This window comes from Pan paniscus, chromosome 17 (genome assembly GCF_029289425.2).
Source record: "Pan paniscus chromosome 17, NHGRI_mPanPan1-v2.0_pri, whole genome shotgun sequence".
Taxonomy (NCBI): Eukaryota; Metazoa; Chordata; class Mammalia; order Primates; family Hominidae; genus Pan; species Pan paniscus.
The window spans coordinates 74,236,067-74,261,626 of record NC_073266.2 but is presented as its reverse complement, the minus strand read 5'-3'; the positions used below and the strand labels follow the sequence as shown (position 1 = coordinate 74,261,626).

Below are 25,560 nucleotides of genomic sequence, written 5' to 3'. Positions count from 1 at the left end.
TGGGGGAGGGGATATTACAGTCACAGAAAAATACTCTCAATAGATGTACACTACGTGGTTAACAGGATATATTTACATGGTTGAATTAGTATAGAACTTCATATTCTTGTACATGAAGATTTGTAACATATCAATTTTTTACAAATGTATATCATATTATGTTTTTAAATATTGTGGGAAAAGATAATTTTAAGTAAATTAAAGTTAATTCAATTTTGAAAATAATATGATATTCTTTCAGATATCTTAAAGTTTCACAGGAATAAATTTAGAATTTACTGCTCTAGCTCTTAATTCTCCATTAAATGTGGTTTGTAGTTATAATGGAAAGGCTTAAGTGACTTTCCCTTATTGATATCTAAAATAAAATCATTAATCAACAAATAAGTGAGAATATACTACCTGCAAAAGCTCCAAGTAACTAATTTGATCTCTGGTGTCAAAAGTTTATACTTCCTCTTCTCTTCTGAACAACCGAGCCCAAAGTTAGTAAATACACCTGAGCAAAGGTAGGAGTCCATGTCAGATAAGGGGCATGGTGGTGAAAAGCGGGCCTGCAGCAGCCCAGAGCAATATGTCAGAGGCTGAGAGGGTGCAGAGGGAAGCTAAACAAGAGGGAAGTGGTGGCAGCAGCTTGGCACAGGGTTCAGCCCCAGAAGCATGTGCATCAAGAGACACTGTTGGAACCTGAGTGGAGAGAGGAGGGAGTTCACACACTGACGCAGCCCAGTACAGATCCCAAAGGTGGGTCTAAGAAATCAACACATGAAAGCAACCTGGCACAGAAGGTTGAAGTCTAAGAGGTATGAAAAGGGCATCCATATGGTGAGGGGGGATGGGATGGGGCCCAAAGAGAGAAGAGGGCATCTATGCAGGTAGGCAGCTTTGCACAGGGTGCTGGATCCCAAAAGGGGAGAAAGGATGACCATGCTGGGAAGAGAGGACATCAGTCACAGGGTATCAGCCAGGATGGATAAAAAGCACATCCACACGAGGAGGCAGCATCATCTACTTCAGTTGTAAAGCAAGACAATGCTGAAAGAAAAAAAATATCCAGTGTGAAGGGACTCCCACTGACCAAATCCAAGACATCACATAAGAGTTTAGGAATGTAATCTGTTGTATAAAATAGAGATCCAACTGCAAATAAATGAGTAACTTAAATGTTTGATAAAGAAAAGCTATTTACATGGTTTCAAAGTATCTTTTCACAAAATGCTTACTAATTACAAAAAGAAAAAACATAACTTTGCAGTGAAGAAGCCAAAAAACACCTTAAGTGACCTAAGTAAACTCTAGTGATGAAACAAATTAAAATCATATGCCAACTGATAAGATGTAATGAGAAAAATGTCAGTTTCTTGCCAAAGATACATATTCTGAAAATAACCATGAGAAGACATCAGATAAACGGAAATTGGGAAACATTTTATAAAACGATTGGCCAGAAATATTCAAAACTTTCAGTCTTTAAGGTGAAGGAAGAACTAAGGAATTATTTTAAATTGAAAGGGGGATAGAACTAACCATGCACAATTCTAATCTGGATCTTTTTGCAGTAAAAGACTGTAGTGGAACAACTGGAAAAGTTGGAATAAAGTCTGAAGATTAAATGGTTGTAACATATCAATGGTAATTAACTTCCTGGGGTGAGAGAGAAATGTATACCCCAAGAGTGAGGGTCAAAACATTTGCACATAAGAAGACAATCAACAACACAAGGCAAAAAGAATAATAAACAGGCTGATATGGTTTCTCCCTGAGTCCCCACCCAAATCTCACCTTGAATTGTAATAATCCCCATGTGTCAAGGGTGGGACGAGGTGGAGATAATTGAATCATGGAGACAGTTTCCTCTATGCTGTTCTCCTGATAGTCAGTGAGTTCTCACAAGATCTGATGATTTTACAAGGGGTTTCCCCCTTCGCTCAGCACTCCTCCCTTCTGCTGCCCTGTGAAGAGGTGCCTTTCACCATGACTGTAAGTTTCCTGAGGCCTCCCCAACCATGCGGAACTGTGAGTCAGTTAAACCTCTTTTCTTTATAAATTAGCCACTCTCAGGTATTTATTCACAGTAGCATGAGAATGGACTAATACAGAGGTTCAAAAGATAGAAAAAAAAATCCATTCCCAACTAAACCTGTTTTTAAAAATATCAGGGAAAGAGTGGACTCTGCCTGAATATTTAAAGATTTTGAAAATTCAAATTAGCAGAAAAGACTTCTGCTTCCAGCCAAGATGGAGTAATAGGAACTGAATTTACCCTTTTACATAAAATAATTGGGAAAAAAATAGATATAAGGATTTGAAACAATGCTTTTTCAGACAATCCTTAATTGACTAATGTCCATTGTCTGAACACTGACTAACATCCATTGTCTGAATAGCCTAACAGATTCCTTAAGTTGAAGACAGATAGCTTAGAGTACAGGCAGCTAGAGTTTGCAGAATAGACTACCAGGGTGAAGAAAGCTCCACAGAAACCTGCAGAAGGTCCTCCTTACATACTCGGCAGAGTACTGATTACTGTGTGACTATGAAGAAAGTACCCAAGGCCAAGGAAAGAACTACTTCAAAAGATTACAGGGTACAGTACCCAGGACTCAGACAGGATTGTGAATAGTACCTACTCTGACCAGCCAGGATGGAAACCTCAAATTCATGAGCCACTGGGTACAGTTCTCAGGAAGGTGTTCCATTTGCAGTGGATAATAATTAGCTCCACATTTAACCCTGCTCCAGCCCTACCTGACAAGGCAAGACCCAAAAGGATCAAACTGTTTCTCAGTAATTTAACTGTGTCCCATCAAGCAGGAGAAAGAAATAAAGGGTATTCAATTAGGAAAAGAGGAAGTCAAATTGTCCCTGTTTGCAGATGACATGATTGTATATCTAGAAAACCCCATTGTCTCAGCCCAAAATCTCCTTAAGCTGATAAGCAACTTCAGCAAAGTCTCAGGATACAAAACCAATGTGCAAAAATCACAGGCATTCTTATATTCTGATAACAGACAAACAGAGAGCCAAATCATGAGTCAACTCCCATTCACAATTGCTTCAAAGAGAATAAAATACTTAGGAATCCAACTTACAAGGGATGTGAAGGACCTCTTCAAGGAGAACTACAAACCACTGCTCAATGAAATCAAAGAGGATACAAACAAATGGAAGAACATTCCATGCTCATAGATAGGAAGAATCAATGTCATGAAAATGGCCATACTGCCCAAGGTAATTTATAGATTCAATGCCATCCCCATCAAGCTACCAATGACTTTCTTCACAAAATTGGAAAAAACTACTTTAAAGTTCATATGGAACCAAAAAAGAGCCTGCATTGCCAAGTCAATTCTCCAAAAGAACAAAGCTGGAGGCATCACGCTACCTGACTTCAAACTATACTACAAGGCTACAGTAACCAAAACAGCATAGTACTGATACCAAAATAGACATACAGACCAATGGAACAGAACAGAGCCCTCAGAAATAATACCACACATCTACAACTATTTGATCTTTGACAAACCTCACAAAAACAAGAAATGGGGAAAGGATTCCCTATTTAACAAATGGTGCTGGGAAAACTGGCTAGCCATATGTAGAAAGCTGAAACTGGATCCCTTCCTTATACCTTATACAAAAATTAATTCAAGATGGATTAAAGACTTAAATGTTAGTCCTAAAACCATAAAAACCCTAGAAGAAAACCTAGGCAATACCATTCAGGACATAGGCATGGGCAAGGACTTCATGTCTAAAACACCAAAAGCAATGGCAACAAAAGCCAAAATTGACAAATGCAATCTAATTAAACTAAAGAGCTTCTGCACAGCAAAAGAAACTACCATCAGAGTGAACAGGCAACCTACAGAATGGGAGAAAATTTTTGCAATCTACTCATCTGACAAAGGGCTAATATCCAAAATCTACAATGAACTCAAACAAATTTACAAGAAAAAAACAAACAACCCCATCAAAAAGTGGGCAAAGGATATGAACAGACACTTCTCAAAAGAAGACATTTATGCAGCCAACAGACACATGAAAAAATGCTCATCATCACTGGCCATCAGAGAAATGCAAATCAAAACCACAATGAGATACCATCTCACACCAGTTAGAATGGCAATCATTAAAAAGTCAGGAAACAACAGGTGCTGGAGAGGATGTAGAGAAATAGGAACACTTTTACACTGTTGGTGGGACTGTAAACTAGTTCAACCATTGTGGAAGACAGTGTTGTGATTCCTCAGGGATCTATAACTAGAAATACCATTTGACCCAGCCATCCCATTACTGGGTATATACCCAAAGGATTATAAATCATGCTGCTATAAAGACACATGCACACATATGTTTATTGCAGCACTATTCACAATAGCAAAGACTTGGAACCAACTCAAATGTCCAACAATGATAGACTGGATTAAGAAAATGTGGCACATATACACCATGGAATACTATGCAGCCATAAAAAAGAATGAGTTCATGTCCTTTGTAAGGACATGGATGAAGCTGGAAACCATCATTCTCAGCAAACTATCGCAAGGACAAAAAACCAAACACCGCATGTTCTCACTCATAGGTGGGAACTGAACAATGAGAACACCTGGACACAGGAACGGGAACATCACACACCAGGGCCTGTTGTGGGGTGGTGGGAGAGCGGGGAAGGGATAGCATTAGGAGATATACCTAAAGTAAATGACAAGTTAATGAGTGCAGCACACCAACATGGCACATGTATACATATGTAACAAACCTGCACGTTTTGCACATGTACCCTAGAACTTAAAGTATAATTATATATATATATATATATATATATATATATAATTTAAAAAAGGTTAAAAAAATTTAACTGTGTCCCACAACAAAGCTCAAAAAAATTTACAGGAATACAAAAATATCCAATACCCAACAAAATAAAGTTCACGATATCTGGTGTCTAATAAAAAATTACAAGGCATGGCCAGGAGCGGTGGCTCATGCCTGTAACCCCTGCACTTTGGAAGGCCAAGGCAGGTGGATCACCTGAGGTCAGGAGCTCGAGACCAACCTGGCAAACGTGATGAAACCCCCCATCTCTACTAAAAATACAAAAAATTAACTGAGCGTGGTGGTGCCTATAATCCCAGCTTCTTGGGAGGCCTGAGGCAGGAGAATCACTTGAACCTGGGAGGCAGAGACTGCAGTGAACTGAGATTGGGCCACTGCACTCCAGCCTGGGCAACAAGAGTGAAACTCTGTCTCAAAAAAAAAAAAAAAAAATTACCAGGCATGTCAAAAAAATGATCAATACTGAGTGAAAAAAAAAATCAAATCAAGAAAAACAAGCCCAGAACTGATAAACATATTAAAATTTGAAGACAAAGGCATTAAAAGTTATTATAATTATATTCCAGATGTTCAAAAGGTTTTGCATAGAGAAATAGAAGATATTAAAGTACCAAAATCAAGCTTTCAGAAATGTAAACTACAGTGTTTGGGATGAAAAATATACTAGATGGGAACAATTAGATTAGACATTATAGAAGAAAATATCAGTAAGCTTGAAGGCATAGCAATAGAAATTATATAAAATGAAACCAAAAAAAGTTTTTAAATGAAAATACCATCACAGTGAGCTGAAGAACAACTTCAAATGGCTTAAAAGACATATAATTGGAGTCTCCAAAGAAAAGAAAAGAAAAGAAAATGGTGGGGAGAAAATATATTTGAATAAATTATGGCCAAAAGTTTTCCAAATTTGATAAAATCTACACAGCCACGGATCCAATAAGTATAACAAACCCCAAGAACAAGAAATAGAAAGAAAACCACAATCAAATTGCTCAAAACCAGTAATTAAGGAAAAAATTTAAAAGGAGCCAGAGAAAAGAAATGTTATATACAGAGGAAACATAAGGTTGACAGCAGATTTCTTGCTGAAAATAATGCAACCCAGAAGACAGCTGGAGTACAGACAGCAAAAGACAAAAACCTGTTGACCTAGAATTCTATACCTAGAGAAAATAGCCTTTAAAAATGAAGATAAAATAGAGTTTTTTTTTCAAACATGCAAAAGCTGAAAGAATTCATCACCTGCAGACCTACACTAAAAGAAAAATTAAGTATTAGACAAAAGAAAAATGACTCCAGGCAAAAATCTGCATCTACACAAAGCAATAAAGAGCAATGGAAATGGTGACTACATAAGTAAATATGCAAGACTGCATTCTTATTACTCAAATTTCCTTAAAATATCATAGATACTTTTGTTTTTAAACAAAAAAAAAAAAAAGGAAAGAAAAAAGCAATGTTCCAAGTGAGTGAAAATCACGAAAACAATATGGATGATACTAGCAAGAAGAATTGGGAGTGACCCAATTATTATTGACTAGAGCAACTGGTCTGTGTAAAAGAACAGTAAGAGGTAAAGACAGAAGGTAGGAAGGTACCACACTATGGAAGACCTTGTCTTGAAGGCTTTATGAACTAATATTGTTTATGGTTTATTCATTAAGACATTAATATGAAGCAAGTGTTGTCAGTGTTTTCTTTCCTAAGATTAATTTCCCGGCAGAGTAAAGGATGAATTAGAAGGTAGAAAGAGTAGGCAGGGTACCCAATAAAGATAGCCTAGGTATGGAAAAATATGGCCATAAATTACAATGGCACACTGGAAATAATAAAAAAGTAGTTGAGGGATACCTAATGGGAAAGACTTAGTGATTAATTGCATGGAGGGGTTGTGAGAGGAGGGAGTAGTAAGCACAGTCATATCTCCACTCTAACAACCCCTTCCTTCAAAAAGGGAAGTAATGAAAATGGTAACTACAGAGGTAGGTAAATATGTAAGATTTCATAAAGTCAACCATTAAAAGATAAAAAAGAAACTCTCTGATTATACTTGGTTTTACCAAGGTTATAGTCAATTACCTCTTTTTCTTAACCCATTCATTCTCTCTGTCTTCCCCTGTCCTATAGCATGTTTTGTAACAGAATGAAAAGCAAAAATGTACAGAAAAGCTGATGATGTAATGGCAATATATAGTGAAATACAAATGTAAGATCTAATTTCCACTGTATTAGATACTACTGGCAAAGGGTCAAATACGTGAAGAAAACACTTGCTACTAAAACCCTCCACTAATAACAAAAGACTGAACTTCAATACTACCTGCTGATTCTCTTCAGCAATTTTAGTAACAGGAGAAAAACATCAATTTAAATGTATCAAAATAAAAGCATGAAAAACGTTTTCAAAAATTAGTCTTAAGGAAGAATAACAGTCACTAAGACTTTACTTGTATGACAATCTGAGCCCCTGAAACACATGCTTTTTGTTAGCCATGTTTTATATATGTTTTTCAAAAGACATACAAATATACATTAATTCATAATTCCCTGCTAGATTTTATTAGGTACTTAAGTTCAAAAAGATGACTCAAATGCATATTTCATGAAGTACATGCAAAAAGAGAAATATCAGAAAACATGGAGTGCAGAACATAAAAAGAAACATCACAGAACAAATAAATTCACAAGTCCTCATACACTAATTTCTGATAATATTTGTCAAGCATTAATGGTATTTGCATTTGTACAAGAACATCTAATAATTATACATAAGGAATAGAAATATGATGTGGGAATCACTTTTGTTGTGTAGCAAGAATGATAAAAAGAAGCCAGATGAGAATGTGGTTTAGGCTTGGTAATGGCTAGATAAGAAGAACATTTTGTAACATCAGTCATTACTTTCAGCATGCCTGTTTCCCAAACAGACAGGATTCTGACCTTGTCAAAGGCCTGTGAGAATGGCACTGCATACTTACTGGGAATATCAAATGTGAAGAATGAGACGGTTGATCCCAGAAGCACATCAACAGCTCCACAGAAACCACCTAGGTCAGTGACCCACCTTTAATAACTTCGTAAGAGGGAAGCAAGAGGTTCATCTGGCTAAATCTTGTTGCTAGTGTTTGGGTAGTTTTTTAACTATTTAGAGATGTGAAAGAATAATTTCCATGGCCATTACATCACTATTACATTGCTATTACATATAAGAAAATGTCACAATAGAAGAACAAAAGATTCTAGAACTCCAGCTCTCTACATTTTGTATTACTAGCTTTGACTGGATTTCACAGGGAACTATAAACTGAAAACACAAAGTACTCATTTGAAGGAAAAAAATGTTTAAACATGCTGCATAAACGTATAAAGGAAAGACACTTCAAGTGTTTTACACTAGAAACATCAGTATAACTCAAAACAATAACTAGAAAATTGCCCAATATGCAAAACAGGGTTAATGTGGTATGGCTGCATTTGGAAAAATACATTCCTGAAACACTAACAAGAGAGATCAACTATCTCCTCAGAGTTTAAATACATTTCATACATCAAACCCTGGCTGAATCTGATTTTTTCTAGCTTCATTTTTTATTTATTTAATAAATAAATAAATTTAATAAATAAATAATGTCAATACCTCCAGGATGTACCTTACTGACTCCCCAGGGAACTTTGTATCACTAGCTACAGCATGAACAGCAAGGAGGAAAAAAACAATGTATGCCTCCCATTATGGTTGAAATCCAAAATAAATCCAGCTTCTCTATAGTATTTATCTTGAATGTCATATTGACTGATTGTTTACCCAAATCTTCAGCATGTAATTTCAATATTACATGCTGTATTTTATCTAAATTGGGCTTAATTACACTAAACTGATTATAACAATAACCTCTTCCAGTACCCCTACAGTTAGGGCCTATTTGTCATTTCCTTCTAGAAAAATCACTAGAACAGTAACTTTGTCTATCAGTAAGGCCTCATTTGTAAATAATTTCATTTTATATTCTTCACAAATATATTTATAGTATCTGAAATATTCAAGTATTATCTAAGCATCAGAAAAGTTCAGAAAAATGATACTCTCTTCATCATACTTAATTTGAACAAGTCCTAGACAAGTTTACTATACATTTTCACTTAATATATATCAGCTATTAATTTAATAGTTATAGGGTTTTTTTTGTTTTGTTTATTTTTAAGACAGAGTCTCTCTCTGTCTCCCAGGCTGGGGTGCAGTGGTGCAATCACAGCTCACTGTAGCCTCGACCTTCTGGTCTCAAGTGATTCTCTCACCTCAGCCACCTGAGTGGATGGGACACAGGCATGTGCCACCACACCCAGCTAATTTTTGTATTTTTTTTTTGTAGAGACAGAGTTTGGCCATGTCTCCCAGGCTGGTCTCAAACTCCTTGGCTCAAGCGATCCACTCCCCTCCATCTCCCAAAGTGCTAGGACTGCAGGTGTGAGCCACTGCACCCAGTCTTAATATTGATAGTATTTTAATACAGTGTCTTGCAAATGCCATTATTGCTATAAGAACTTTCTTTAATACTAATTCCCAAAAAATTATTTCTAAATGTAGATAAAGTCATATTCCCAAGTTCAACAAAGTAATAAGTTAAGCAGCATGCTTCTTTAATAACAGTAGTAGGAAATAGACACATATGCATGTATACACACACACACAAGCTTACAATTGCACACACATACACATACATATAAACACACTTACATTCTGTTTACCACATGCCAGGGAAATATTATCTCATTTTATTCTCTCAGAAATGCTTTAAGATAGAAAATATTATTACCCTAATTTTACAGATGAGGAAATTGAGGGACAAATATCCAGTGACTTGGAATAGATCACAGTGTTAGCTAGGAGTCCATCCTAGCTAGTTCAAACTAAACAGTCTGACTCTAGAACTACAGACAAATTCCATATATTCAGTTTATGAAGTGGACCAAAAAAGAAAACACAAGACTGCTATTCAGCAGATAGGACATAACATAAAGACACACAAAAGAAACATATAAAATTGCATATGTAGTATGACAGCAATTCTGTTTTTTAAAATGCCCAGAAAGAGATTAGAAAGACATGTGCCAAAAATGTTAACATTTACCAATGAGCAATGAGATGTGGGCTCATCTTTCTTCTTTTCTAATACTTTAGTGCTTTTAAAACTTGACCAAAAAGTATGAATCTCTTTTACAATGAGAGACAAGAGAAAGAAAGGTTACATGCAAAAGTAAAGAAGTTTGACAGACTTCAAGAATGCTTCCTCTTGTCAAGATTGCCTATGTACTACCAGTTAAAATGAAGACAATAAATAAAAGATTACCGAAGCTTATGGCTATTTATTCCCAAAAGGCTTAAGAGAACTCCCTTTCGCACAATAGTGCATGCAGAAATATGTATATAGTCTGATTTCAAAAAATGCTATTTAAAACAAAGACGAAGAAAAGGAAAAAATCTAGTAGAAATATTAGTACAACTAGGAATCAAAAGAAAGACTTTAATAACCGATAGATGATTAGTGAAAATTGTGAAAGTAAAAAAGCAACGAGTTTCAAAAAGGCCTAAACCAATAAACATTTAGTTATATACTTACAAATTTCTGAGGGAAAACCACGGCAGTCTGTGTATAAACATTAATATCATTGTCTGTGCTTTTAAGCTAAGCATTACTATTTCTACATTATACCCCCAATACATAAACTTTCTGAAACTCGAAATTTTAAATGTTCTCTCTAGAACTTGAAAACTTCATTTTAATTACCTCATACAAGTAACTGCCCAGCATTGCTTTTCTGCTGTTCAAAGAAAAAAGGGTTGTATCTTTTTCACCGTATGTAAACCTGAGATAAAAATGATTTCTTCTTCTTGTCCACAGTTTACTTGTGAATTATATAGAAAACATATATACTTTGTTGTCCATATGTCTGTCCTCATCTGTATATTATCCTCAATTACATGCTTTTAAAGATTCGTGAAATATTCTACAAACATTTGGCATAGCAGAACAAAAAAGAGGCCACTTAAACAATTAGAAATAACTATTTTACATTTCAAGGCTTTTTTCTTCATATAAAAGACATTTTCATTTCTAGAAAATGAAATACACCCATTTAATTTTCTATAGTATCTCTTCATACTCGTTCTTACCAGTATCCATTTGCCAGACGTACACAGAACCATCTGAACACCCCACCACCAGGTAATCATCAGAAGGCCTCCATTTGATTACTTGAATAGGAAAAAGGTGACGAGATGCCAACATTATGCATTTTTTCTCTCGCAAACTTAGAAGTCCTACTGAGTGGTCACTGGCTACAGAGCAGATGCAGTGCTGTACTCTTGCCTGAAAAGAAGAATAAACCTTAATTGTGTTTAAATTAAATTTAGAATAAAATGGATCCTGTTTTCAATAACTTAAGGCAAAATTAATTATACATTTGCTGCCACTGAAAAACAACCACAATATTAGGTCATGTTGAAAAATATGTTCCTTTATATTATACATAAAACCCAGATCAATCATCAAAATATTTTTATACTAAATTAATTCTAGATTAAAGATTGCAAAAGGTACACTGGAAAAACTACTGTTCAAATTTAAAGATGACCTCACTACAATGATTGCTATAATGGAGCAGGCAAAGCTGAGAAAAAAATTGATCTGTTATTAGGTGTTCTCTTTCCACAGTGTGAACTTTCCTTTGTTTGCTGTGGGAGCTGCTTTCTGCAGTGCTTCTTTCTGTCTGTGACTCTTTCATTTAGACCCATGCTCTTCCCTGCACCTTTGCTCAAAAACAATACTCTCACCGTCCCTCTGCCACGATCATTTCTTAGGAGTCATAGATATTCACATTATCTGTAGATATGCATTCCTATTTCCTTCATGGTTTCTATCTATAATGTCAGCAGATGCATCACCTCAAGTAGCCACACAATAGCCAATTAAATGTTCTGCTGTGTATTTTCTGCTCACCTCTAGTTTTTGCCCTTCAACTCCTTTTTAGAACAAGACAAGATATAAATAATCAAAGATTTTCTCTGGTAAGAGAGAACTGAACCCATGACCTAAAAAATTAAAAATTAAAGTCTAGATTTCTATAAAACAATTTATAAACAATTGAAAACTTAACTTTTCAGTGACTTACTGGTTTATGCTTTCAGGTCATACTGAGGGAAACCACATAAAAACAGCCATCAGAAACTCATTTTTGTACATATTGTGGCTATTTATTGAGGGGGAGGCCCACTGCACTATAAATATACTCTTTCCCTTGTATGGGATCTAAAGAAAAAACACGTCAAACCTCACCCTGCTGGGGTTCTCCTAAGCAAACAGGCTGTTTTTAAACTAAAGATCAATATCTCAATATCTTTCCCAAATGGGACACGTTGATAGGTATTAGGTGAAAAAAAGGGTGGAAAGTGTGGTCAAATGTGCATGGGAAATACTGATAATACTGAGGTTGGGTAGTAGCTGTTGTTTTTAACCACAGAACTTCCAAGAACCTTTAGAATGCTGTGACTGTAATTATCTCTTTAAGGGGATACAACACCATTCATCTCCAAAGTTGTTTGACCACAGTAATCTTATTAAGACCTAGTTTTAGATGAACACACTTTGGAAACTCAGAACTGAATTTTCTGTCTATAACAGTGCTGGATCTTGGGCATAAGTATCTGAATATGGTCTATCAATGGTCTCATTTGCTTTCTCCCCTTATATTCTCTTCACCATGATTTAGCTTTATTTTTATCTTACTAGCATAATGTTTACTTTTGTAAACAACCTAAAATCAATGTTTGAATGAAGCTGCATAGTAATAAAACAAAAATAACAGTAATATTTAACTATTCTTAAATTCAACTGTTTTATTTTTATTCTTTGTTAGCTTCATTTGTACTTTGTGTATTATAATTACACACTATAATCAGCATAACAGGTGTTTACTCATGTTACAAGTTAAAAAAAAACTAAGTTCGGAGAAATAGTATTACAAACCTTCATTAAAACGTTAATAGAATTTTCTTAAGCATGTTTTAAGCTTACTTATTTTCCTGATAAACATTCAGTTGAAACATGAAATGTGATTCTTAATGTCTTAACAAAAGACATTAAATACTGAGGGGTAGTTGATTCTGACACACACAAATTAGTTTTATAATTAACAAATCAGAACAAAATGGCAAACTACAAAAATAGTTAAATTTGGGTATGTTAGAACAAAACTGGGTAAATACACACACACACACACACACACACACACACACACACACACACTGCTACGTATGTACGTTGCTAATTCAAAGCAACAGAGAGTTCAATACAATGGATGCTTTGCGTTTCTACAGCTTATCATCAGTACTGACTTTGTCAAATATATCCATTATTCATTTTATAAAAAGGGTTGGTTGCTACATTAATGGTTAAATACAATATTCTATTTTGCAACATCGATCTGCCAAAAAGTGGTCATTTTATTTATTGCCCTCATCAAAGAAAGTTATCTTTTTCTATGGGTACAATTAACTTAAAGAATGATGCCTAAACAGTATTCCTTTTAATCTGTTCATATCCTCCCATCAGGCACTGATCAGTCACAGTATTCACACATCCAACACTACTGTTTTCTATATATAATATTTAATAGAGCCTCTATGTTGCCCAGGCTAGTCTTGAACTCCTGGGCTCAAGCAATCCGCCTGCCTCAGCCTCCCAAAGTGCTAGGACTACAGGCATGAACCACCGCGCCTGGCCACTGACCCTACTTTTGATTCTGTTACTTAGACTCCCAAACTCTCCAAAATCTTCTTTATAAAGAGCTAATCCCTAATTAGTGCCACACATCTAACTGACCTACTTGCTAGTCCCCACGTCGAAAGTCATTTCATTCATGCTCACATATACTCTAGTCATTCCTTTCCAAAAAGTAGAGAAAATGAAGTATGAGTCAATATGAAGTTTTGCCAATATTCTCTACTATGTTAGGCGTTCCTAAAATTCTGCCCTACTGGAGATCTCAATATCTGAGGTGACACAAAGCTGCTGACAACCACTGAGCTACGCATACTCTCTCTCTGTCAAAGATCTCCTTACCATAGTTTGTAATTTAGCAGAGAGAGGACTAGAGCCATTAAGCAAAGAAAAAAGGTTTTCTCATTCTTATGAGAAACTTGACCTTCCGCATTATCAACCCCTCATGAGAAGTTTCCCTGTCAGAACTTTCACCCTCCCCACAGATACACAGGCAGATAATTTCAAAGATGTAAGAAAACGTAATCTATCTTCATAAGACTTAAAAACTCTACATTATTACTCTCATGTAGTAAAAATAAAGGACATACAAAATGAATATTAAATAAGAGCATAGGATCTGCTTTAAAAAGTAGATTATGAGATGTAATTTTCTGAAGGTTAAAAAAAAGAGCTTTAACACCAAGATTCTAGCTTTTCATTTCTACATGACGCATTCTCCTCTGACACATATATTTAACTAAATATGTTTTAAAGAATACTTTTATTCCCCTTTCACATAGTGTAATAATGAAAATTTGCAAATAACAAGCTCAATCTACAAAAAACTGTTTGGTCCAGGCCGGGCACAGTGGCTCACACCTATAATATCAGCACTTTGGGAGGTCGAGGGGGATGGATCACCTGAGGTCAAAAGTTCAAGACCAGCCTGGCTAACATGGTGAGAGCCCGTCTCTACTAAAAATACAAAACAGTAGCCGATGGGGAGGCTGAGGGAGGAGAATCACCTGAACCTGGGAGGCGGAAGTTGCGCTGAACCGAGATCGCACCATTGCACTCTAGCCTGGATGACGGAGTGAGGCTCCATCTCAAAAAAAAAAAAAAAAAAAAGTTTCATCCAAAGTAAACATGATATACCATCTCTGTAAATGATAATAAGTATCTAAAGAGTTAACTTTAGCTTTACTGTAATAAGAAAGACTGGAAATAGCCAAAATAATCAAGAATGAAAACAAAAAAAAATCAATATTACTAAGCCCAAGAAAGCATAGTTATTAGAGGTACTAACTCACAAGAAAAGATGGTTCTGTGCTTTTTAAATATGGATTAAAATAAATCTAATTTTTCTTCTTTCAAAAAAATGCTAGTCCAACTCATATAAAGAAAACTGGCCTGAAGTGGAAATGACCCAATATAGTAAAACCTCATTAATTTTGATTTCACTAATTAATTCTGAGGTGATGGCTACCTTTGCAGCCTGTGTGAAAACAAATTAATGGTATAAACAAAGCAAATGTCTAGCTTATTTAAGTGTAAAAGGAAAAAAGACTATTCAAGCAACATTTCATATTAATTTTAAACAATGAACAGAGTAATAATAAATAATTCTCAGCTTTCTGTTAAATAAAAGCACTTAAAAGTTCTGATAAAACACAATTAACTTGGTTTCCTCTTATCTGTCCTCAAAATTATTAAAGCACTTCTTAAAGAATACTTTATAACTCATATTTCTTCCTGATTTACACCCAGCTTCTTCACAAATGAGTTAAATTAGCACAATTCCTTTATTATTAAATTCTAGAGATCTGGGTTACTGAACACCTATTTCACCTGCAATGACTCATTCTATAATTTGATTAATTCCATTCTACTTCATCTTTTTCCATTTCAACCTCGAAAAGTCACCTAAACATGATTTAACACCAATGGCATTATAACAAGATAATGTATAAAACACTTAAACTGTATAAGTAAAATAATAATACAACAACTAAAAAATGTGAACCTCTTATCTTTAAACTTATTTGAAAAATATTTATGCCTCAAATTATTCCTATTACACATGCATTAAATAATTTTGAAATGTGTTCCCAATAGTTGTATATTTATAAATTGTATATGTGTAATTCTGTGCAATGTATCACCTAAATTGTAATAGATGCACAAATACATATATTTCAAAAGGATGACTCAAGGTTTAAATAAACAGATTTAAGAATAAACATTTCTCAAATGTCTCATTAATGTGAGTAACTTCACATTACATTAGCCAATATCTCATGTCACAAAATAGATCCTTAGGAAGGTTTCCTTATTAATGACAGTGGATGTAAATATAAATTTCATATAATTATAAATTTTTTGCTGCCCTCCTGCCAGACTGATCAAATGATCATTAAAACTTGTAATACAGCCAATGAAGAGATTTTTCATTAGAAATATCTCCCATCCATATTTTCCCTGCCCATTTTGTGATGGCTAGGTTTAGAACTATATAATATAATCTGCAAATCCCTTAAGCAAGCACATTTTAACTGGAAACAAACAGGATGAAAGTAACTCTGGCACCCCACTTGAGGCTCACCCACTCTTGCCTGAGATGATGCGTGTCCCTCTGGTATGCAAAACAGGTGAGGCCACCAATGCCCCTCCTTCTAGTAAATGTTCATAAAGCTCAATTTCCTAAGATTAAAAAATAAGTAAGTAAAAGTTCTAAGATTTTCTTCCTATACCTCCATTGACTGTCTCATCTATTCTACTTCAGTAACCGCTGCTATCAACTGACTTAAAGAATGTAAACATAAAATTCCCCTTAAAAATTTGTATTGTTATGGAACAGAACTTATGCAGCACAGATGAAGTATTCTATCAACTTAGATAGTATTTTATAGGTGAAAGCTATTCAAATTCATGTTCCAAACACTGTATTAATTCTGCCCTACATGCAATATGCACCAATGACATCAAATGCCAATTAAAAGTAAAGGCTAACAACAATCAACAGAATATTTAACCAAGTAAAAACTCAATTTTTATTTTATGAAAAAGCAAGGAGAGGGGAGAAAATACTGGCCCAAAACAAGTATGTTCTTAGGTCAATTATTATTTTTCAAATAATTATCATCCTAAGCCAAATAAAGGCTCATTGGATTTGCCAGTAAATAATCCTCAGTAGTGCTGAACAGCAGAATGCCACAAGCTATCACAGAATCTGACAGAGTCAGAATATACCACCTAGGTCACCCAGTCTGACCTTACACATTTTACAAGACTTCATTTTAAACCATTCCCAGAAACCTCTTATGTAACCTGTTCCTAAGCATCTGCCATGAATTACAGAAATCAGAGACAGCTAGTTTATCCCATCCACTAGCTCTCTGGGGAGATGACTCCACTTTCCAACAGCTCCCAGTGTAAATAATAGATATTTTTTATTTTCTATTTTTGCTAATTTGTTTTTCTAAACTAAATTACTCTTTTTCTTCATATCATTTCAGGAGCAATGGTCTTATGTGCCCAAAACAATTTTTCTCTTGGCCTGAATAGTCGCTAAACACATGCCCTTTTAAACATGCCCATCATTAGACATGCTGTAAATGACCAGTTTCTTTTGCTCATAAATCAATCCCACTATTCTCTTAATCGTTATCTCTTGTATTTCCCAGAACTCTTGCTATGGAACATAAATGTGCAGTTAAGATGCATCATTTATCACGTTAAATATTCTACCTGAAGGGGAAAAAACAGGCTATGAAATTAAATGTTAATTTCACTTCTACACTTTCACAAAACTAGACCTTTAAAAAAAGCTTTAAAAATCCAAACTTCATTTAAAAAAAAAAAGTAGAGGACTGTTTATTTAATACATGTTTTAGAAAAAAAGGCCATATGGTCCAACCAAAACACCGATTAACAAACTAATTGGATAATTACGTGAACAAGAAAACTTTTAAGGACTAGTTTTAATGTCTTCCTTTATTCACTGTATAAAAAATAAAAACACTGAAGAAAGAGTGGGCTAATTAGAACTCTATAACTCTTCAACTGCTTCCTTATTAATAAAACGGTAAAGAAATATGAAGGATTTAATACAAGATTAAGAAAATACTATCAAAGAAAAAAACATGTATTTCATAAATAACATTGTGATAGCTTAGAGAGGAGCAGATATTTTTTATCCTTACATCACCCCACAATCATAAATACATTTCAGATATATTATTTTATGTTTGTTTTTAATTTAGCCATTGTTTCTCATCAAGTCTTATCACATTTCTGGGTGGGATAAGATTTCAAGCTTCAAAAAATGTGGAAGAAACTACAAATAAAAAAATAAATTTGATTACATAAAAACTGAAAATACGTGTAGGTTAAAGAATTCAACAGTAAATAATAAATTAGAAATTCCAGCAACAACAGAAGCCACATAAGCTTAATATTTTAGTTAAGAGCTCAAACACTAATAACCCTTGGAGAGGAAAAAAAAAAGCAAAGGGCAAAAAGAAAAATGTCTTAAAAAAAAAAACTAAAATCCTTTTAGAAAAATTTGAATATTTCTAGGTATCAAAGAAAAGCAAGTTCAAACATTAAAATACTATTTTTACCTGTCAACTTGGACAAAGATTCTAAAAATTACGATGCCAAATAGTTAACATTTTGGGGGTTGATACTTTTTGCTAGGCATGTTCCAACTGCTTGGCAGTAATTCATTACAGTCTCATAACAACCCTTCGAGGTAGGTACTATTATTTCCATTTTTAAAGATGTAGAAACTGAAGCACATAAGTAACTAACATTTGTGCTGGCAAGCGGCAATGAAATGGGCGCTGAGAGTAGAAAATAATTTCATAATATAATTCAGCAGCCTTAAAAATGTTAATAAGCTATTATATCAAATTTCTGAGGTTCTGATACTTTCATTGAGTAGACTATATCCAAAGAAAATAATCCTAAATGAAAGAAAATATTTACACACAAACACATTCAATATTGTATTATTTACAGTAGAAGATATTGGGAACAATTAAATACCCAAGGTGGAACTGCTAAGTAAATATGGTATGCTCACACAATGTAATGGAAAATTACCTTCATGAATAAGCAAAATAAGTTGGAAAATATTTGTCATAATATTAAATGAAGATGCAATGTGCACAGGAAACTGTATCTACAGTATAATCACATGGATATAATAAAATGGATTTTAAAAGGCTAGAAGAACGTGTATCAAAATATATTAATTGGCCAGGCACGGTGGCTCACGCCTGTAATCCCAGCACTTTGGGAGGCTGAGGCGGGCGGATCACAAGGTCAGGAAATCAAGACCATCCTGGCTAACACGGTGAAACCCCGTGTCTACTAAAAATACAAAAAATTAGCCGGGCATGGTGGCAGGCGCCTATAGTCCCAGCTACTCGGGAGGCTGCGGCAGGAGAATGGCGTGAACCCAAGAGGTGGAGCTTGCAGTGAGACAAGATTGTGCCACTGCACTCCAGCCTGGGTGACAGAGCGAGACTCCATCACAAAAAAAAAAAAAAAAAAAAACTATATATATATATATAAATAAATTGTGGTTCTCTTAATTGTAGAAGAATAACAGGTGACCTTTTACCTTCTTAGTTATCTCTACTTTCAAAAATGTTAACAGTGGGTATACATTAACCAAGGTGGAATGAAAACTATACCACATTTTTAAAGAGCAAGTAACATATTACAAGTAAAAGAAAATAAAAAGGGGACTAAAACTGAAAAACTCCAAACTTGAATAATCAAGATGAAAAACTAAAAGATAAATTATGCAAATCAATAATGAAAAATGACAAAAATTGGAGAAAACTAATTACTTTGAAATAGACTACTAAATCTGCTAGAGGGCAGCATTTATCAGTTCAGGCTGTCAAGTCAGACTACTCAGGATCAAATTCGAGCTCTGCCATTTGCTAACTGTCTGACTTGGATGAGTCATTTAACCTCTCTGAGTCTCTTTTCTCTATGTGATGTGGTTAACAGCAGTAACATACCTAACAGAATTACTGTGTGAATAACATGAAATATAAATTCATGCAGTGACTAACATGTCATGAATACAAAAGATGATAATATTATCTCCATCATTATTATTATTATGTAATTATATACCATAGATTCTATCTTTTAGAATGTAATTGTATTTATTTTCTGAAGGGGTTAAGTGTTGCTGAAGTTTAGGTATCTACCCGAAAATGTGAAAACATTCATAATTCTTCAAGAACATAAGTTTCCCTTTTTCAATACTTTCTTCTCATATTAATACCTCTGCTTTAATTTAATCTGAATAGTTTCATCTGCATAATCATCAGTATCACTCACATGCTACCATAAATTACATTAAGGCTTTATAACAATTTATAAATAAATAAAATACAACTCCTCAATGGCCAGCTTCCACTGTTCTCTGAATATTTCTTATGTTTTTCTACTGAACTTACTTTATTTTTCACTTCATGCCTTTAAAATATTAAAATGCTTTCTTTAATTTCACTTATATATTTATGGGTTTTAGAGACTGAGATGGTTAAATCTGCAAGCTCTAAAAATATAAAGTGTTGTTGTTGTTGTTGTTGTTGTTGTTGTTGTTGTTGTTGTTTGAGACAGAGTCTCGTTCTGTTGCACAGGCTGGAGTGCAGTGGCATGATCTCGGCTCACTGCAACCTCTGCCTCCCGGGTTCAAGTGATTCTCCTACCTCAGTCTCTCAAGTAGCTGGGATTACAGGCACATGCCACCATGCCTGGATAATTTTTTTGTATTTTTAGTAAAGACGGGGTTTCACCATGCTGGCCAGTCTGGTCTCAAACTCCTGACCTCAGGTGATCCACCTGTCTCGGCCTCCCTAAGTGCTGGGATCACAGGCGTGAGCCACCACGCCCGACCTTATATTCTAAAGTTTGTTAAGGAACTCAAAGTGTTGCCCCTTTCCACTCTCCACACACCATTCAGCTGTCCGCTGTCATCTGTCCATGCCCACAAACCTTGGGCTGCACACATTCAGGGAGTTAGACCTTCTGAAAAAAGACTGCCTGGTATTACAACTCCCAAAAGCTTTCTGTTGGTCCTGCCCTTCTACTTTCTCACTCCTCAACTTAGAACTTAAATGGCAACCACACATCTGACCAAGCGATTTTTAATCTGTCTGCTTGGCCTTACCTGTTTCTGCAAATCATACCTATATCATTACAAGAAATAAACACTGGGCCAGGCATGATGGCTCATACCCATAATCCCAGCACTTTGGGAGGCCAATGTGGGCAGATCACTAGAGGTCAGGAGTTTGAGACCAGCCTGGCCAACATGGTGAAACCCTATCTCTATTAAAAATACAAAAATTTACTGAGTGTGTTGGCGAGCCCCTGTAATCCCAGCTACTCAGGAGGCTGAGGCACAAGAATCGCTTGAACCTGGGAGGCGGAGGTTGCAGTGAGAAGAGATAGATAGCGCCACTGTATTCCAGCCTGGATGACAGAGCAAGACTCTGTCTCAAAAAAAATAAAAATAAAAATAAAGGAATAAACACTGAATTCACACACCTCTGATACAGCCACAGAAAACTTTCTCTTTCCTTTCTTATGGAAACAAACGGGTTGACAGATACTGTCCTCATTTTTCTAACTGGAGATGCAGAACAAACCTGTATATCTCTTTCCTGACAGTAAATTAACAGAACGCAGTATGCTAAAAGCACCTCTTTGTTTTGAAAGGATGCTGGCTTGCTCTTTAAGCCTGTATCAAAAAAACGCAGAGAAACCTAACCTTCATGTATCAAAAAAACACAGAGAAACCTAACCTTCAGTGTCCACAAAACACTATGGGCTGGCAAGAATGCTGTGCCTAGCCCATAATTTATGTCCTAAGAAGAGCAATAAATGGGGTCAAATCTCCCCTTTGATCATCTGGGGTCATGTTGACAAGGGCTTTGCATGTGTAATACCCCACTGTAATCTACCCACAAATGTCCAGAAAAACATGACCCAGTTTGGGCTTCTCAGACAGTTGAAAACCCCGATTTTCAGGCAATGAGCAGGAAAGAATGGTACTTAGGACTATAATTTCCAAGGAATTAGGGGAGAGTAAAAACCTGTTATCCAGTTGTTGGTTCTTAATTATCTTGAAACTTCTATCTCATGCCAAAAAAAAAAAACAAAAAACGCAAAGTTAGACTGTCAGAGGAAGAGAAGTCATCCCTAATTTGTACGGGTTTTAAAACCACCTGGCCATAGTTGGGAAACAAGCAAATGAAAAGTACCTAACAGAGGAACGAAGTATATCTACAGTAAAGTCAGTTGAGGCTGGGCACGGTAGCTCATGCCTGTAATCCCAACATTTTGGGAGGCCAAGGCAGGTGGATCATTTGATGTCAGGAGTTTGAGACCATCCTGGCCAACATGGTAAAACCTCATCTCTACTAAAAACATAAAAAAATTAGCTGGGTGTGGTGTTGCGCGCCTGTAATCCCAGCTACTGGGGAGGCTGAGGCAAGAGAATCGCTTGAACCCAGGAGACGGAGGTTGCAGTGAACTGAGATCACACCACTGCACTCCAGCCTGGGTGGCAGAGTGAGACTCTCTCTCAAAAAAAAATAAAAATTTGGCGGGGCGCAGTGGCTCATGTCTGTAATCCCAGCAATCTGGGAGACTGAGACAGGCCAAGGTCAAGAGATTGATGCCATCCTGGCCAACATGGTGAAACCCCGTCTCTACTAAAAATACAAAAATTAGCTGGGTGTGGTAGAATTCACCAGTAGTCCCAGCTACTCAGGAGGCTGAGTCAGGAGAATCACTTGAACCTGGGAGGCAGAGGTTGCAGTGAGCCAAGATTGCACCACTGCACTCTAGCCTGGGTGACAGAGCAAGACTCCATCTCAAAAAAAAAAATAAAAATAAAAATAAAATTTTTTTAAAAAGTCATTTGAGTACTGAAAATGAACATACAAACTGCCCAGATTTAGGCATTTATCATCCAAATGACAATGTAGATAACTGAAAATAGAAATAATAGCAACAATAATGATGATTCCATGAGCTCTCATTACAGGCCAAGCGTTACTTCTAAACCTTAAACCAACACTTCACAGAAATTGTGGCTAGGGCCTAGAGTTGTTAAGTAACCTGCTAATGCCACTCCAAGATGGGTGACACAAATCCAGGTCTGTTTGGTTCTAAAGGCTGTTCTCACTGACCAATTGATGGTCCCATTATTTCAAGCTCCATATGCCTACAGCAGAGTGTGCTCTCCAACTCCTTTAGAAAGTCTTCACCAATGACTAAGAAAAACCATTGATAATGACTCCAAAAAGAGAATCATCATACAAAAGTCAACTTTGTTGTTTGTTCTTTTTTTCTAAGATGATCCATTTTCATTTCATTTTACCAGCTTGTCAAATCTTTCTTTAGACAAATAACATGAACATTTTCCCTCTCAGTACAGTCCCATATTTTATTATCTTTACTTTTTTCTTCCCTACCTAAGTAGGCTGAAATAAAGTATCCTATTGCAGCTAGACTGCAGCACATACAAAACTATCACTCTGATCTGTTGGTCATTATTTTCTTTTTGTTGTTGTTTTTGAGATGGAGTCTCGCTCTGTCGCCCAGGCTGGAGTACAGTGGCACAATCTCAGCTCACTGCAACCTCCACCTCCCAGGTTCAAGCGACTTTCCTGCCTCAGCCTCCGAAGTAGCTGGGACTATAGGCACGCGCCACCACACCCAGCTAATTTTTTTTGTATTTAATAGAGATGGGGTTTCACCATGTTGGCCAGGATGGTCTCGATCTCTTGACCTTGTGATCCGCCAGCCTCAGCCTGCCAAAATGCTAGGATTACAGGCGTGAGCCATCGTGCCTGGCCAGTCATTATTTTCAAAGTAATGTATGTATGTCCAATTCCTGCCAGGATCCGCCTAAATCCAAGTACTATCAAGTACTATCTATTGTAGACATATCCATCAGGTACTAGTCAGGAAAACATCAATTGTTCCAGACACCTCCACATAACATGCATAATGCTAAGAGCATCTGCAAACAGAGGTTGTTAATGTATCATTTATGATTTTACAAATATCCACAAAACTAATATATTCAAATATCATATATATTGACCTTCCTTAAAGTCTTCCAAAATCACCCAAAGTAGACTTCCTAAGTGCCCTATGTACTCCCTGAGGGCTTTGAAAAACCCCTTTTCATAAGATTTATCATACTCCTTTATAACTGCTGTTTGCTGGTCTGGCTCCCTCATTAGACTAAATATTACAAAAAAAAAAAAAGATATCTTATCCCTATCTCTGGTTCTAGAAAGTGCCTGAAATATGGCAGATAGTCAGATATTTGCCCAATGAATGTCTAATCAAAAATATGTTGCACCAAACTGAATACTACACTTAAAAGGTAATTCATTTCTTCCTAGCAATTTTTGCCATTTAAAAATATAGAGAGCAGTGCATGGTGGCTCACACCTGTAATCCTAGCACTTTAAGACGCCAAGATAGGAGGATTACTTGAGGCCAGGAGTTCAATGCCAGCCTGGGCAACACAGCAAGACTTCATCTCTAAAAAACAAAAATTAAATTAAAAAAATGAAATGTAAACTCATTTTGAAATTGTCCTATGATTGTGTTACTCAAGAAAAATTAGTTGTTGTGTAATACTTTCTCTCCAGTCCAAAATAAAAAGTCAATTTAATCAGCTACTTCATTCACTAGGTTTAGCATGAAATCACTTCTGACCATTATTAAAAGTAAATTTCATGCCTAATCAGCAATATGATTTAAGATTTTAAGGAATCTTTCCAAAACATAAGAATTTCTAATTTTTTAAAATGTTTGGCATGATATCAGCACAGTCAGCTAAGGATGCAGTCTTTCTCATTACTGTTAAAGGGGCCTCTCACTGCCAGTCCCTTAGCACTGAGTTTTCTGGCCTCCTACACAAGAGACAGGTGTAAGATATTAAATTGCAGTTTTGCCATTAAAATAACAAAAATTACTTGCACAACCTAATATTTGAATGTATACATAATATTCATAGCATGACAGGGTCTCACTCTGTCACCTAGGCTGGAATGTAATGGCGCAATCATGCCTCACTGCAGCCTTGAACTCCAGGGCTCAAGCGATCCTCTCACCTCAGCCTCCCAAGTAGCTAGAACTATATGCCCATGTCACCAAACCCAGCTTTTTTTTTTTTCTTTTTTGGTAGAGACAGGGTTTCACTATGTTGCCCAGGCTGGTCTTGAACTCCTGGCATCAAGTGATCCTCCCAGCTTGACCTCTCAAAGTGTTGAAATTACAGGTGTAAGCCACCATGCTCAGCCTCAACTTTTTATCTTTAACGCAATAGTATAGAATAGTAGTACAAATTTGGAAAACATAAAATTATCAAGAATATAAAACCAATCAGAATGTACAACTAATATAGTATTGGTAATATTAATACATTTGTGCTTTAAAATGAACGTGAGAGCTATAGTTACATATGCTCTACATACAGCTGCTTTCAAGACTAGAAAATTAGCAAGGCTTAAAAGATTATAAACAGGATGATGAAGGATTATGGTAGTAAAATGGTGACTGTACAAACCTATTCCTCATTGTTTGAAGAGCAATTTGACAATACCTGTTCAAAAGCCTTTAAAAATTAATATGCCCTTTTTTATAGCAACTCCAAGTATAAGAACTTATCCTAAGAAACCATTCTAGAGCTACAAAAATATTTAGCTGTACTAATTATCATTCCCACCGTTGATAACAGGAAAAAAAAAAACTTTAAAGCAACATTCTAAAATGTCCAATAAAAATGAATTACAGAGTATCATTTAAAATGATGTTGTAGGAATATTCTTAGTGACAAATATGACATCTTTAGAAAATATCTCTATTCTCTATAACTATGTATTATTTAATTTTTAAA

At 35.7% G+C, this 25,560-nt stretch overlaps 1 protein-coding gene across 5 annotated transcripts in view; it reads right to left on the bottom strand.

Moving 5' to 3' along the window:
• WDR7 (WD repeat domain 7) overlaps nt 1–25,560 on the bottom strand; it is a 380,267-nt gene that overhangs the window by 302,611 nt on the left and 52,096 nt on the right. For all 5 annotated transcript variants that reach the window (XM_003827244.5, XM_034943806.3, XM_003827243.5 and 2 more), the window contains exon 13: nt 11,015–11,210. In XM_003827244.5, coding sequence (XP_003827292.1) covers nt 11,015–11,210 — 196 coding nt within the window. The remainder of the gene's footprint in view (nt 1–11,014; nt 11,211–25,560) is intronic.